We start from the raw sequence: 16,013 nt of genomic DNA, 5'->3' as shown, positions 1-16,013 counted from the left end.
TTAAGCTTGGACTGAATATAGGTTTTAGTACGTCTCAAAGCAGTCCAACTGACAAAAGATTCTTGATTATTGTAGGTACATGTAGTATATCATGCAGGCTCTTTTTCTTGTCATCAGGCATCAACAACGGAACAATTCCTGTGTGCTGAATGCCATGTTGGGTATCATCCCCAGTACACACATAACCATTTGAACCTACGACAGACATGTACGGAATAGCTCACGACCCTTGTAGTTGGTACATTCAGATATGTGTGGGGTCCGTCTCATAATGCTTCATTTGGTGGTGCTCGTTACTATGTATCCTTCATTGATGATTTCAACAGGTATACTTGGCTTTACATATTGAAACATAAGGTGATTTCAACAGGTATACTTGGCTTTACATATTGAAACATAAGGATGATGTGTTTGATGCATTCAAGGACTTCAAGAAGCATGCTGAAAATGAGTTGAGCTGTAAAATTTCATGTCTTAGATCAGATGGAGGTGGAGAATATGTCTCTAATTACTTTGACAGGTACCTTGCTAAACATGGGATCAGAAGATAGTTAACTTGCAGCTATACATCGTAGCAAAATGGTGTAGCAGAAAGGAAAAATAGGGTACTGATTGAATCGGCAAAGAGCTATGCTGAATGAGAAGAGTTTGCTAAATGGTTATTGGGCTGAAGCAGTAGTGATTGTTGTCTATGTGCTAAATAGAACCCCTACAACAGGGATTCATGATGTAATTTGATATGAGAGGTTGTATGGTCATAAGCCTGACATTTCACACTTCAAGGTATTTGGCAACATTGCACATATGCATGTTCCTGATGAAAAGAGGAAGAAATTGGATCTTAAAGCTATCAAGAGTGTGTTCCTTGGTTATGCACAAGACCGGAAAGCTTACAAGTGTTATGTACCGTCTACACACTACTGATGGATCAGCCAGCACTAGTAATGCTAAAAATACACCTATAGTGAGTACATCTATGAGTGGTCCTACAGGTGATGGGTCACCTACAGTAAGTCCTTGGTCAGGACGCTTGCGGAGTCGTACTTCTACATCCACTGACACGGATATGTCAGTGAGGGGGAGATTGGATAAGGGAAAAGAAAAGATGCTTGAGAATGTGACAGGTCCACTTACAGCAGGTTATGAGTCATCTAACAGCAACAGTTTGGATAGTGAGTTGGGCATTCTGTCTATTATGACACTTGGAGCAAGGCAAAGTCGTTATGTACTGCCTCATGAGAGGCAAGCTCAGAGTGAGCCACAGTTACGGAGATCTGAGAGAGTCAGAAAACCAGTTGACAGGTTTACATACATTGGTTATTCAGCCCGCCATTATGCATATATGGCTAGTGTGACAGGTTACAAAGAACCTACAAAGTTTAATGATGCAGTTACAGATGATAATTGGTGTGCTGCCATGAATGAGGAGTATGCAGCCCTGGCTGAAAATGAGACATGGGAATTGGTTGAATTGCCTGAAGGCAAAGTCCAAGGTTAAGTGCAAGTCAAATGGTTCGTTAGAACGCTATAAGGCCAGGCTGGTTGCAAAAGGGTATGCACAACAATATGGCCTTGACTATGAGGAGACTTTCAGTCTGGTGGCTAAAATGGCAATAGTCAGAACTGTCATTGCTTTGGCAGTATGCAAAGGCTGGAAATTATGGCAAATGGACGTCAAGAATGCTTTCTTGAACGGTGATTTGGTTGAGAAAGTATATATGGAGCAGCCTGAAGGCTATGTTCACACGGACTTTTCTACACGTGTATGTAAGCTGAAAAAGGCTTTATATTGACTGAAACAAGCACCTAGAGCATGGAATGCTCGGATCAACAATTATTTACAGCTACATGGATTTAGATTGGGTGATGCAGATCACAGTCTGTTCACGAAGAAGACAGATCATGGATATGTGTTTCTAGTGGTTTATGTAAATGATCTTATCATCACTGGAGATGATGAAGAGGGCATTGCTAAAATTAAATCATGTTTACAGGCTGAATTCAAAGTCAAAGACCTTGGTGAACTAAAGTATTTCCTTGGGATTGAGGTAGTCTCTACGCCTCAAGGTATATGGCTGCTACAGAAGCAGTATGCTCATGACATGTTACAGAAGTATGGTATGGCTGAATGCAAGCCTATGAAGACACCTCTTGATCAGAATGTCAAGCTGCAGATTGATGTTGGGAATGACATAGAGAATGTGACCATGTATTGACAGATGGTGGGCAACTTGATATACTTGGCTATTACTCGTCCTGACTTATGTTATGCAGTGGGGCTGATTAGTCAGTTCATGCACAAGCCTCGCAAACCACATTTAGATGCAGTCAGAAGGATCATGAGATATGTAAAGTGTATTACAAATTATGGGCTGTTTTATGCATATGGAAAATCCCTTGACTTGACAGGGTTTATTGATGCTGATTGGGCTGGTTGTGCCTATGACAGGAGGTCAACCAGTGGTTATGCATTTGGATTGGGCAGCAGTATGATCATTTGGCAGAGTAAGAAATAGCCTAATGTTGCATTGTCTAGTACAGAAGTTGAGTACTGAGGAGCTACCTTAGCGGCTGAAACTGCTGAAAGACTTGGGAATAGAGCTGGAAAGCAGAGTGAGATTGCATTGTGATAAGTTATAACCTTAGTAGTGTTATGTTGGTTAGCAATCCTGTCTACCATGCTAGGTCAAAATATATTGAGATTCACTACCATTTCATCAGAGAAATGGTTCTTACAAGGCAGATTGACTTGATTCATGTGAAGATTGAAGACTAGATAGCAGATATATTTACCAAGTCTCTTGGTAAAGAAAAGTTCATATACTTCAGACAACTACTTGAAGTTTATTAGATGGTTTGAGCTTGAGGGGGAGTGTTAGTATATTAAGCTCCCGTTACTTTTCAGTCAGTCTATCTTTATGTGTGTGACCGACATTAGCTGGATATAGCTGTACACGTGTGTGACATTCAATAAGGCGGGGAAGTCAGTGACTTAACCACAGTTAGTCTTGGCTAGTCATACCTATGTGTGTAAGTCTCTTTCAGTGAGTATGATGGAAGAATAATGGAAGAAGAACAACAATGAGCTGAGGGTCATCTTCTGCTCCACTCTGTTTCTCTCCCTCTCTTCCAACAATGACCAACAGCCTAGACATGTAGCCTAACTCACTGCAGAAGATGACCCTCTTGATCTCCACAAAGACATGAATTGCAAAGCTTATCTCTCTCTTGACGATGTTCTCCCACAAAGTTCAAATAGTTCCCCAGCAATCACAGCTCCAACTCTTCAAGCACATTGATTGTCAGCTTCTTAGCCTCACCAGAATATCTGCCAATATGTGGGTTACAACATGGCCCTCCTCAAAGCATGTCAATCCCTCCACACACGTAGGCAGCCTTGGCACGGATATCTCCCCTTAGAAATGCAAGCAAGCTCCCTTACCTTTGCCATTGAATACATGGGCAGAGTTGCCCCTCTGAAATGTGCTAGACCGATTTTCACACAAAGCCACCATCCGAATCATGCTGCTGACTTTTCCCCTAAATCAATGTTATAGTTCCTCTTCCAACCGGTGCCACCCCCTACCATCAAAACTTGATGATCCCTGTACCATAATAGCCTTCTCTAAGGCTTTTTTTATCTCCTCCCCAACATTTTTTCAAAACATAATATTTTTTTCAACAAAAGATATATATAGATTTCAAGGTAAAGTCCTCATCAAAATTTGCATGATGTTCAATATCCAGTACCTTCATAGTAATGACTACTATATTTCATAATTGATCTCATGGTTGCTAAAGTTGTTGGGCCATGCCAATGCGAATTAGCACCACTCACTAGGGGCAAATTTTCTTGCTCATTTGGGGTAGATAGAGACTACCAAAAAATTCATGACATATTTAGCTCTTCCCCAAGGTTTCCCACGAGTGAACATGCAGCATCATGACACTGTTGTATCCCTATATGAGTACTATTTTTTTTTGTACATCACCTTAGCTTCTTTTCACATATCAACGACCATCTTTTAGCGTGCCACACTTTGATATTTAGTGACGACCAGCATTGTACATGGTTTTGTGTTGTCATAGATCGATTTGGGCCTTAGAAGATGTTAATCTCTCTCTCTCTCTCTCTCTCTCTCTCTCTCTCTCTTCCCGTAAAAGGTAATTGTATTAATTAAGAAAAAAAGTACAAGAATACAAGATATAGGATGGCTCTAGGCCATCGTGTGTAAAATTAGAGACATCACAACGAAGGTACAAAGAAAGCAGAGTGAGTAAAGGAGGGCAGAAGAAACTACAATATGCCAAGTAAGCAAATCCTGTCTAGGAAGTATATCAGTTAACTCAATCAAGTCTAGCTGCCAATGAAAAAGCCCTTTCAAGTGGGCTATATGGCTCTGCATGCTTGATGAGGCATTAAAGATGAATGCATTCCTCATGGTCCATACATGCCAACAATCCTAGAAGCGCAGGAAAGGAAAAAGCACATTCATATTTGTCTATATGTGGTCTATAAAATTGGGATGTCCAAAGACCCAGTCCTTTGGAAGCATCGGTAGGCCAACCACTCGTAACCAAATGGCCAATAGTAGTGACCAAACCTTCCTCACGACCAAGCAGGTAAGGACCCGATGGCGGGAGGTTTCATGACAAAAAAAAGCAGCAACCATTGGAAATCCTTAGTGCGAAGAGTACCGAGGCAAGGGGAAGTGCACCAATCACCAAATGAAAACCTTGGATTGGAAAGGCGTTTTGTTAAGCCAGCATGTCATTGCCATAGATTTCCACCACGTTTAACCTTTTTGGAGACCCTAGGTAGTATTGCCTTTTTGGGCAAGCTAGTTCTTATCATGAATAAGCAAATGATATATTTGATTTGTAGAGGCACGATCCAAAAGGAGTCTACCATTAATCAACCAATCTTGCCAAGGGGCCTCTTGATTCAAAGAGGGGAGAGGCTGCATGGCCCGTAAAGAGTTGGATATGGCATTCTACAAATTGTGGTAGCCTCGGCGGACATGAAAGTGGCATCGGGGTGATCCGAAGGACATAACAGCCCCACTAATAGGTAGAAGAGCATCAACAATAGTGACAAGTCCCGGGCGCGCCATCTTATTCAACATCGGCCTTTGTTCCTCTTTGCCTACAAGAGAGCAGCTTCAAAATTGCTAGCAGTTCAGCTCTCAGGGAGTTAGCTGTCTCCCGATCCGGAGTTAGCTGAAGTGCTAGCTTCAAAACTGCTAGCACTTCAGCTCTCAGGGAGTTAGCTGTCTCCTGATCCGGAGTTAGCTGAAGTGCTAGCTTCAAAACTGCTAGCACTTCAGCTCTCAGGGAGTCAGCTGTCTCCCAATCCGGAGGTGGGTACCAAGAAGATTTAGCAAGGACAGATCTCTAGGTTTGGACCAAATGATTCTACATCATAGAAGACTTAAAATGGATAGGCTGTTTGGCATTAAGCACATGCACCATGAGGTAGAAATCTTGGTGTTCCCATGCTTGATACCCTAAGTCTCAAGGAAAAACTTGGCAATCAAGGACTAGAGCTGCCTACCCTCATACATGGTCTAGAATAATGACCAATGAAGAGCAATCATATGAGTCTCCAGATCCAAAACAGCCCCACAACACATTCTTTTGGGAGTGCGAACATGATGCCAAGAGATCCAAGAGATACCCATTCGAGTAGAATATTTTTTCCAAAGAAAAAACCGGACGGGTTGAGCGATTTGCTGTAAATGAGACTTCAACCAAGGAAGCAAGGGAAGGTAATATAAAATCATCAGTATCACGATCATCTGCGCTATTTTTAATATTGTGTGGAAAGGCCAATCTTGAGATTTCCAATACACAAACTAAACCATAATGCGTGAGGAGATCCAATCTATTAACATTTTGGGCGAAGCGTGCATTCCCAAAGGATAGCCCAAGTGCTTGAAAATAGAGTCTTTAAGCACTCCTTGACTTGCCAAACCAAGGCTTGGAGATCACTCTTAGTGCAACTTATAAGGGCTGACTTAGATGCATTAATGTGTAGTCCTAAGGCAGGGGCGAGTAAGTCCCACGTGGCCATTGCTGTTTACATGTTATCCGGATCAGCCTTAAGAAACATGAAGGTGTCGTTCGTCAAGGCGTGACACATCAATTGTTCATGTGAAGGGAGAAAGAGTCCGACACCTCACCACTAGCCGCTAGACGAGACAGAATTGCTAGAATAGGGTGAGTGACCAAGGTGAAGAACAAAGGACTATAGCGGGCAACCCAGCCTAATTGATTGATGAAGGGGGAAGGATATTGTGGAACTACCATTGATTAGTACAGAACTCTTGATGAGGAATCCATGCTAATAGTATTGATAAGTGCAGACATTCTTGGATCAAAACCCATGCCTTGCATCAATTGACCCAGGAAAAACCATTCCAAATGATCGAAGGCTTTTTCCAGGTCTAGCTGAACGGGCACCATTTCTTGCTTCCGTGTATTGAGCATAATCTATTCCGATTTGGACATTCAAGATGTGGTGTAGAATATTTCACCCTTTGATAAATCCATACTAGGTAGGGCAAATAATTTCCAAAAGATATTTGTGTAGTTTGTTAGCTAGGACTTTGGTAAATATATTATATACAGAGCCCATCAAGGAGATTGGCTGCCAATGCTTCAAGGCTGAGGGGGACGGCACTTTGGGAATCAATTTAATTAGACCGTACCTCCAAGAGGGCGGCATGTGTCCAGTTGTCCAAATCTGCTGGTATAAGGCTGTCAAAGGTGTGGCCAAGTGAGTGGCATAGGTCTCAAAAAACTCATGGGTGATACCATCAGACCTTGGGCTCTTGTCTGTAGGCAAATGCAAGAGGACATCTATGACCTCATCTTGTGTAATGTCCATATCCAAAGTGTTAGCAACCTTTGATGTAACTTGATCTTTAACCAGATCACAAAATAATGAAGGGGCTGCACCGATTGCATGAGAAATAGAGGACTGCGAACCAAGCAAGTCCAGGAAATTGGTTTTGCACATTTGCAGTGATCATTTCACCGTTGGAAGTGCTTAGATGGTGGATCGCATTCTCTCTAGCAAAGGAGGCATGAAGGCTGTGATAAAACTTATGCAACTGACAATTATTATCTTGCAGACCCTCTCATAGTGCAGCAAGTTTGGCCTAGTGGTATGATCTCTTTTGAAAAGTATCAACAAGTTGTGCCAATCTTGTGGAGATGGAAAGAAAAAGGGGATCTCGACGCGAATCCATCAAAATAGAAAGTGTCAAAACTAGGATTTGCTTAGCAGCTTGCAATCTTTGCTTGCGTAGAGTGGCATGATGTATTCCATATTGCCTGCGACCATTTGCACATTGCATATCAACTGATTGAGGGAAGCCGCCCCTTCGGATGGAAGGTCCAATAAAAATTGGTGTAGCAACTATTGCATATAGCCATCAAAGATCTCATGGCAAACGAAGGAGTTGGAATGCAACGGGACCTTGCTTAGAAGGGCTCAAAAAGGATCTACTAAATGCATGTGCCTCTCAAATACCATGGGGAAGTGATCAGAGAGAACATAGCCCTACAATACCCTGATTTCTAAAACCTCTGGTAAAAAGGAATCATTGTGCATAATGTAGAGCTCATCCGGGCGGCTCTAGGTTTCCAGATGTTGCGCCGAATGGAAAGCTTAGCTGTGGTCTAGAGGAGATAGCCAAGACTAGAGATCCTGTTTCCAAATTGCTGAAGCAAAGGCATTCTAGTCTTGGCATTCTAGGTCATCCATGAGTCCATGTCTTGAAGTTAAATGCGATGGGTCCACAGACATATTAAAATCTCCCATGATGAATCTAGGCCTTCCAAGGGAGAGGCATCCTATAGGCGGAGAATAGAGCCATCAATGACTGTGAGCACAATCTCCCCAATACCTCGAATAAGGTATCATGCATTGTTGGCACACTTTACAGACTTGCCAGTTGGAGTTGCACTAACAAAAGCAAATAAATCTCTGCGAGATGTGATGTGCCTAAGCACCATTGTCAAAAAACCAAGTGCCTACATCCTCAGTAGAGCTAAATGCTCTATCAGCCCAGGAAGAGTCATAACTGCATGTGTAAAAGCAATAGTCCCTGTCTACAACAAAGGACGCTGACTCAGTAGTAGTGGAAGGAGCATAAGAAACGGACATCCCTGACTCCTTTTTCTTCCCATTACAACATGGTTTTGAGGTCAAGGGCTGATTCACATCAATTGTGCTACTGTGCGAGTAGTTGCGGTCCCATGGAGTAATGAACTTATTGCGCTTGTCAAAGGCCAAAAACATCTGGGGGGCACACGTAATGACTCCTATTAGAGGTTGCCTTGAAGCTCGAAGGTGCACCACCAACACCTTGGGACAAAGGTGTGTCCTTATGGCACGCATAAGTACATAGGGCATTCTATGTGTCCTCCAAAGATCCAATTTTCTGAATATCATTTGAACTTTTTTTTACCTTTGCTGAGATTTCTCTCCATGGGCTGAGCATCTATATGCATAGCAGTACTATCCTGTTGAGCATTAGGAACCTCATTTTCCTGTGTTTTCCTCTCTTTTGGCTTCGGTACATTCTACCTTAAAGTGACCCACTTTTCCACAGTTGAAGCAATGTCTTGCAAAAACTCCCCATGAGCACCTATATGTATAGCAGTACTATCCTGTGGAGCATTAGGAACCTCATTTGCCTGTGTCTTCCTCTCTTTAGCTTCGGTACATTCTACCATACAGTGATCCAATTTTCCACAGTTGAAGCAATGTCTTGCAAAAACTCCCCATTTGAGATGGAATTGTAGTATGTGCAACTCCCCATTTGAGATGGAATTGTAGTATGTGCATACTAGGGGAATTGACCCATAGCTAGGCTGGGTGCTTGTGAGAGGTGTTCCAAAGCATGCACATTCTGTTTCTATTGCTAGCTTGAGTACTAGGAGGTACCAAAAATTTGACAATCCTCGACATGGCATCAAGCAGAAGGGAGTACACGGCCCGGAAGCCCTCCATTTCCACCCAAACGGGACATTCTTGCTTTATTGGGAAGCCCTCCACTTCCACCCAAACGGGACATTTTTACTTTAACAATTTTGTGAAGTCTACCATGGGTTGCCATGGGACAACATGCACCAGTTTACAGTCATAAAACAATGGGAGCTTACTTAAAAGAACCTCTTGTTGATGAGGGGATCGGAATAGGACCTCGTAAAACCCCCTTGTGCCCACAAAGATGTCCTCCACATAGTCTTCTTCCGCGACACTCATTAGCCTTGAACGTACCGAAAACATTGTCAGAATTCTGGCAGTAAAGAATAAGATGACAACTTTTTCATGGAAGGAGGAGAACAAGCTCAGCACATTTTTGTTTCCACGGTAGTAATGATGACATCACTCTCTTCAAAGGTACTGCAAGTATCCTAATTATGTTGCACATACTCCCCAAGCAAGGTGTTGGCAAATTCTAGAAGATGCTCCCAATCCAAGTCTTGAGATTCATCTGATTGCCATGCTGCTTGAGCATAAGACAAAGTGTGACCCATCTCTGAAGCATGCAGCATTGTTTGCGATTTCCCACAAGGCAACGCATTTGCCCCTTCCATCGGAGATGCATTTACGCACTTGGAACGCTTGACAAGGGGCTCAGCATGCTCAATGTCAGCATTTGGGGTCATTTCATCCTCCTCCATGCCTTGGGTCTGCAGATCTTGTATCTCTATGTGAGGACTCTCTCTCTCTCACTCTCTCTCCTCCCCCCCCCCCCGCCCCGCCGCCCCAAGGGTATGCACAGCACAGTAGCCTGCAAGAAGAAGTGCAATCCGAGAGTCCGGTCCAGCACTCCACACAGCCCACAGTCCCCTGGACAGATTGTATGGGTCTGCACCCAGCGTGTGCCACTCCCAGTTCCAAACCTGACCTGCACGAGCACTCAGCACTGCTGCGCATGTCTGCTACCCCGTGCCAGCAGTTGGAACCTGGACATGTGACCTCTTGAATTGGCAGTCAAAGTGGTTGCTGCTGCACGTACCTGTCCTGTGCTCACCTGCCCTATGCAATCTAGACTGCTGCGTGTGACTGTTCTTTTCCGGGAGTTGGGTCTGCCCTAATCTGCCTGATGGGGGACTGACGAACGTGCTGGTCTGCAGAAGGATTGGCGCCTCTGGCTCTGTGTCCTGCTTGTCTTGAACCCGTGCACAGGTATCTGGCAGCCTGCAGGGTATTCCAGCAACAGTCCTGCTGGTCTTCAACCCGTGCACAGGTATCTGGCAGCCTGCAGGGTATTCCAGCAACAGTCCCAGGCCCCAGGGCAGCGCAATCTCAAAGTGCTTCAGATGGGGACGCCAGGCAGGAGTGCTTCAGGTGGGGGGCACCGAGCTGTTGGTCTCTTTCTCCCTTGCTGAGTGGCTGTCAGGCGCTGCTACAGCCCAGTCCTGCATGACCAGGCAATAGGCAAAACACAGGAAAGGGGGGCGTAGGTCAGCTTGTGGAAGCATAGGTCAGATGGCAGTGATGGGGGGCCAGTGCACAGGCAACTCCATCACGGTTTGTCCTCCCTCTGTGTGTGTGTGTGTGTCCTTCCCCCCAGAATGCGTGATTATATTATATCAAATGAGTACAAAAGTCACATGGGTAAAAGAGCACAAGAGGTACAAAAGTCAGGGCAGGGTAACTGAATAGACAGCTCGATGCGAAGGTACTAAATCATCTTTCGTCAAGATATCAGCATGTTGAATAAGATCAAGCTGCCACTGAAGAAGTCCCTTAAGTTTCACAACATGAATCTGGATGCCTGAGGCAACATTAACAAATGAAGGCACTGCAAGTGACCCAAAGATGCCAACAACCCTAGAATCTGAGAAGATGAAAGAGAATCTTCATATGGGGTTGTGCTGGACCATGATATTTAGCCTATCCAAAGGCCCACTCAAATGGGCACACCCTAGTTCCCACCACAACATGCCAAATGTCAAAAGGACCCAAATTTTCCGATCAAAAGGATAGGAGGTGGCTCTGTGATGACGGGAGGACTCAATTGTAGTGGTACAAAAGAAACAATTTCCATTGGAAATGCCCTTGTGGTGAAGAGTTGATGCGAGGGGAAGACCACCGGCCACTATTTTCTAAATGAATACCTTACATTTGTATGGCATCTTGTTGAGCCATGCTTCATGCACACACACACACACACACACACACACATTCTGTATCCAACTAACACTTGTGTAACTGATTATCATTAAGTTTTCCTCATTTTTCTCATGTTTCACTTAGTTTCTTGTCACTACTTCGGGCACTTTAGGCACTAGCATGATCCAACACTCCCTTTGCTTTGCACTCTTTGCATCAGCACCTTCTTGCACTCTCTACACTTGCTTATCTCACCCCCGAACTAGCTTTGCTATAGCCTTCCTCAAATTCTGCTCTAGCAAGGCTCCAATGACAAAGAAGAGAGCATACTGTTTGGTGTGAACCCAATACTCTCATAGCCACTATGTATAAATGCAGAGAAACTAGGCTTTCTCTTCATGCAAATAAGTGTCACTTTCTTGTCACTAAGGGGACTTTGAGTACAGGCAACTTTAGCAGAGTTTTGGACCTCCATCATCCACTCCCTCCACGGCCAATGGGACCAGGTGCAGGGCGAGTCTCAAGCTCGTCAGGAGCTCCATTTTCATTTCATGCGCACTTGGGGTGGCCATAACCTGTTTTTCGCGATGCAGGCAGGCAGCCCCAGATGGTGATACACCCCTCCTCCATGGCTTCTTGCCCCCATCCCCCCTAGACCGCCCTGAGAGGCTTATACACTTGATATATCTGTCACTCTGCATCAGCTCTAGCTAGTCTGTTGAGAGCATGAGCACTTCCTTGTATTCAGGTTTTCTCTGAAGTAATATAATTAGCCACACTTTATTTGCAAAAAGAAAAAGAAATCATTCCTTAGGACACACAGGATATTACTATCACTTTCTTAGCTTGTATGCCCACATTACCCATCCTCTTTCATAACTCCTCGATCCCTCTACACCCTTTCATTGGTCCATAGATGCCAATACATCTTTCCAATGCTTTATGTAGATTGATATGCTGCTCATAGGCACCAATGAACAAAAAGTTGTAGAATTCAAGGCTGATCTGAGAGTGACATTTGAGATGTCAAATGGGGTATTGCATTTCCGTTTAGCCACTCAATTTGTGTAAAGTGCAAAGGGCATTTATATGCAACATCCAAGTATGTACAAAGCCTATTGAAATGGTTTCAGGTTGCACAATTGCAAGCCTATCACGACTCCCATGGAGCTAAGGCTAAAATTGTCTATGCATGATGACAGTCAACTGTGTGATGCCTTCATTTACAGCTAGGGTGTTGGATGCCTTATCTAATAATGCAATACAAGGCCTGATATTCAATATATAGTATCATAGTTGAGTAGGCCCGTGGATAGCCTATGGATGCAATATTGGCAAGCTGTTAAGTCTATCTTCTGTTTCTTGCAAGGCATTAAGAATTTTTGTTTGATGGTCCAAAGGGGGTGACTTGGATTTACATGTTTAAGAAGCATCTATGGTTGGCTCATAATCTTGGAAGTTGAGTACAAGGCAGTTTTCACAATGGCAATGGACCGTGTTTGTCTTCACCATTGATTGGGAGAGCTTCATGCACTGAAGGAGGGTTCTACTACTGTACTTGCTATTTCTGTATCGAGGAACCTTGTCTTTCATGCCCACATTAATACATTGAGGTACACTATCACTATGCTAGGGAGAAGTTGATCTATTGCCTGACACATGAAAATATGACTGATATATTTGCCAAGGCACTAACTTCAGAAGTTTGAAGCTTGTCACAAAGCTGTGAACTAAATGCCCCTTCGGTGATTGACAATAGTCCTTGTACACCATGACATTGGCACTACAGGGGTGTTAGAATCAGTAATGCAGTACTTAAGGCAATGACTGATGTATAAGTTAGTTAACAATGTTAGGGGCACTTTTTATCCTTATTTTCCTCCCTGATCACATTTAATGGTTAAGTGTGTGTGTGTGCACTCTAACCCTAGTTAGGTTGAGCGAGGGTTTCAGGACCCTCACTCTTGTTTACAATCTTCATCTTCCACATGAGGAACTTAGCTTCTTTACACTTCCTTCAGCTTCCATCTTGCTTCCATTTTGTCACACCGTTGTCAGCTGGCTATGGTTCTGCTACTCGGTTATTGACATCTATGAAATAAATATAATGTCATTTGTGTACAGAAAAATGAAAATGCAAACACTTCCTAATTGAAGTTACGTACTCTAGATCTTCCTAATGTCATTTGTAAAATCAGAAGTTACGTATTCTAGATCTTCCTAATTGAAGATAGTTAGATTGATTGTAGTATCACACTTCCTATGAGAAACATTGTTACTTACCCAATGTTTCATCTGCATCATAAGTATCTTTTCTGCTCTCGCAATTTATGGAGAAGTTGCTGCTTAATTTACTGCTATTAATAGCAGCATAAATTTTGAAGAAACTATTGGAGGATTTTTAACCACAAACCACTATTGTTTACAGTCATCCAGTCCCCCTAGCAGATTGCTATCACCAGAGCCATCAGGAACACCCGATCTGAGACGGCTTTCTGCACACAGGTATCTATGAGAAATGTATGATTAGGCATGATTCTGTTTGTGTTTGACTGAATGCTCAGCTATCTGATTTGCATTGTTGTTGTAAATCTGTTGCAGAAGTACAGCAGCATTTGGATTTGACCATAGGATGTTTGGCACAACTGCTGAAACTGAAATGGGCTTCAGAGATCAAGAACAAGCAGATCTTCAGTATACAGCTACAAGTTTTTTCCCTCTTAATGGTAAATCTGTGACATGTATGTTGTGTTACTATGTACTTCATGGAAGGTGGTTTGAGAAGTCACGAAAACTTGTGGTTATATATTATTCTGAACATACTCTTCTTAGTGTTTTGTCATCATACATGCCCCTGTAGCAGGATCAAGTCGATTAACATTGATGGAGGACAGTAAACGAACAGAACATAGACTCTTCGCAAACAGATCTAATCAAGACTGGTAGACCTAATCCTCCAATTTGCTGAATCCCCTCTATATGATTAAGTTCCTAATTTTCCTAGAGAAGCATTTTTTGTTCTGAATATTGGTGAGGTTGAGTAAACAATGGTATAAGATAGTTGGTGGATCTATGAATATTGTGCTTGTGTAGGTGCTAGATTTTAGATATATTGGAATACTCAATTTTAGGAGAATATTTCAGAGAAAATTATCACACGGTCTGTGTTGTCTTGAAAGTATGTAACCGCATTGTGTAACATTACTATGTTGATATACTTGTACTTGTTTTACCTGGAGTCTTATGAACAGGATCTTGCAGGGAATCTGACATGGGAGATTTTGATAACATATTAAATCCTGGACAGCCTGATTTTGCTACATCATCTATAAATGGTATCCGACAAAGATGCAGGTTATCTACTTTCTTCTATCTTGTTTTGTCCCTATAGTTACAAGGCTAATCAGCACTAGGTATGCCCTTTTGTCTCCAGGAGAAGAAGTTTCTATTGTTTCAACCTCAGCTCTGAGTCCATGGAACTAAAATACAACAGAACCTAATGCCTTGATAATGAATGAGTCTAGGAATTAACTGTTTCCCATTTGCTTTTGTATGTTATTTCACCTTCTACACACTTGTACAGTTTGAGAGTTGGGCATATAAGCTTCCTGGAAGTAACTGTTATGAGAACATTTCATGTGTACAATCAATCTATGCGCATGTGCACAAACAAATTCAAGATGTTACAAAAGTGTGCTGTTTGAGAAACTCCATATAGGTAGGGATGAAGCCTTCTGAAATAGGATCTTCAAGAGCTTTCATGAGAGGATCAATGGACTGCATCGTGCTGTGTAGCATCATCTTTCAGTAGGGAGGATATCCCATGGCCAGTAGCTGCTGCCTGGATACCATAACTTCCGGCCTCGGGATATCCTCCCTGCTGAAAGATTGGAAGTCCTTGGAGGGCACCATGCAAGGGACATGATTTCCAGAGCAATGGTTTAGAGGAGTTGCAGCTCTAGGATAGGTAAAAAAAGTTCAAACAATATTGTGAGTGTACAATGGAAGAGAAACACAAACACGGAGAGGAAAGAGGGGAGAGAGAGAACAAGAAGAGAAGAAATAATGCAACATAACAGAGACTTGTGATCAGGAAAAATTATACAAGCTAGTGTCAATTTACCAATACAGTATGGTGGAACCGTTGAACAGCACCCACTAAGTGGTAAGTTACACTGGTGCACTGCAGAGGTTGCAGGATCATCTGAACAAGGATGATGTTTTGGCTGATAAATCTGAAATGAATGCTGAATACAATGGCATACTGGTCAGTCCCTGTGTGCAGTGCAAAGCACCATTGAGGGCACAGGATCAGGATGATGATGATGATGATGGTAGCATTGGAGATGGAGAAGATAGGTTGGAGTCAGAGTGTGCAACCTCCAACATAGAAGAATGATCTGCCCCAACTGTGTGGCTGCCTATAAATAGCCATAAGTGACCAAAACTGGCTGACCAGCAAACAGGGGCATAAAATAATGCGGTCGGGGAAAATAGGGGCATGAAATAATGCAGTCAGCCGACCAGCTTGACTGGAGCGAAAAGTGCTGATGCGGACATCTAAGCAGGCCAGCTTGATCAAAATTGTTAGTATGGAGCTGCCTGATCACTGACAAGGCTGAATAAATTACTCCACCCATAGTGAACACACTTTCCACTCACGAAGAAAGAAATGCACACATTGAATGATAGAGAATAGTCAGAGCTCCAATGTCTTTGTCAAACTCTTAACGGAGCTCACAACTAGGAGATGGATGGCTGAAAAAATAGCAAGCTACCACCCCCTCTCAGATTCTTGGAGTGTCTAAAGACCCAATGACCTCATGTAATGAAGCATAGAAGTTTGTGGTAAAGGCTTTGTGAAGAGATCTGCTGC

At 43.0% G+C, this 16,013-nt stretch overlaps 1 protein-coding gene across 14 annotated transcripts in view; it reads left to right on the top strand.

Moving 5' to 3' along the window:
* LOC148030242 (uncharacterized) overlaps positions 1 to 16,013 on the top strand; it is a 218,635-nt gene that overhangs the window by 26,269 nt on the left and 176,353 nt on the right. For 12 of the 14 annotated variants that reach the window (XR_015692150.1, XR_015692151.1, XR_015692149.1 and 9 more), the window contains exons 2-5: positions 13,566 to 13,642; positions 13,739 to 13,863; positions 13,998 to 14,079; positions 14,399 to 14,491. Coding sequence is in view for 11 of the 14 variants with exons in the window: in XM_087686528.1 (XP_087542654.1) it covers positions 13,566 to 13,642; positions 13,739 to 13,863; positions 13,998 to 14,079; positions 14,399 to 14,491 (377 nt within the window). In the remaining 3 variants the exon portion in view is untranslated. Of the gene's footprint in view, positions 1 to 13,565; positions 13,643 to 13,738; positions 13,864 to 13,997; positions 14,080 to 14,388; positions 14,492 to 16,013 lie in introns of those variants that run through there. The other 2 variants (XM_087686524.1, XM_087686526.1) reach the window with 2 other exon arrangements.

Source organism: Lygodium microphyllum, chromosome 10, assembly GCF_053477565.2.
Source record: "Lygodium microphyllum isolate KBCC chromosome 10, Lygodium_microphyllum_v1.1.10, whole genome shotgun sequence".
NCBI lineage: Eukaryota > Viridiplantae > Streptophyta > Polypodiopsida > Schizaeales > Lygodiaceae > Lygodium > Lygodium microphyllum.
The sequence above is the reverse complement of the archived record's forward strand: the minus strand, read 5'-3'. Positions and strand labels throughout refer to the sequence as shown.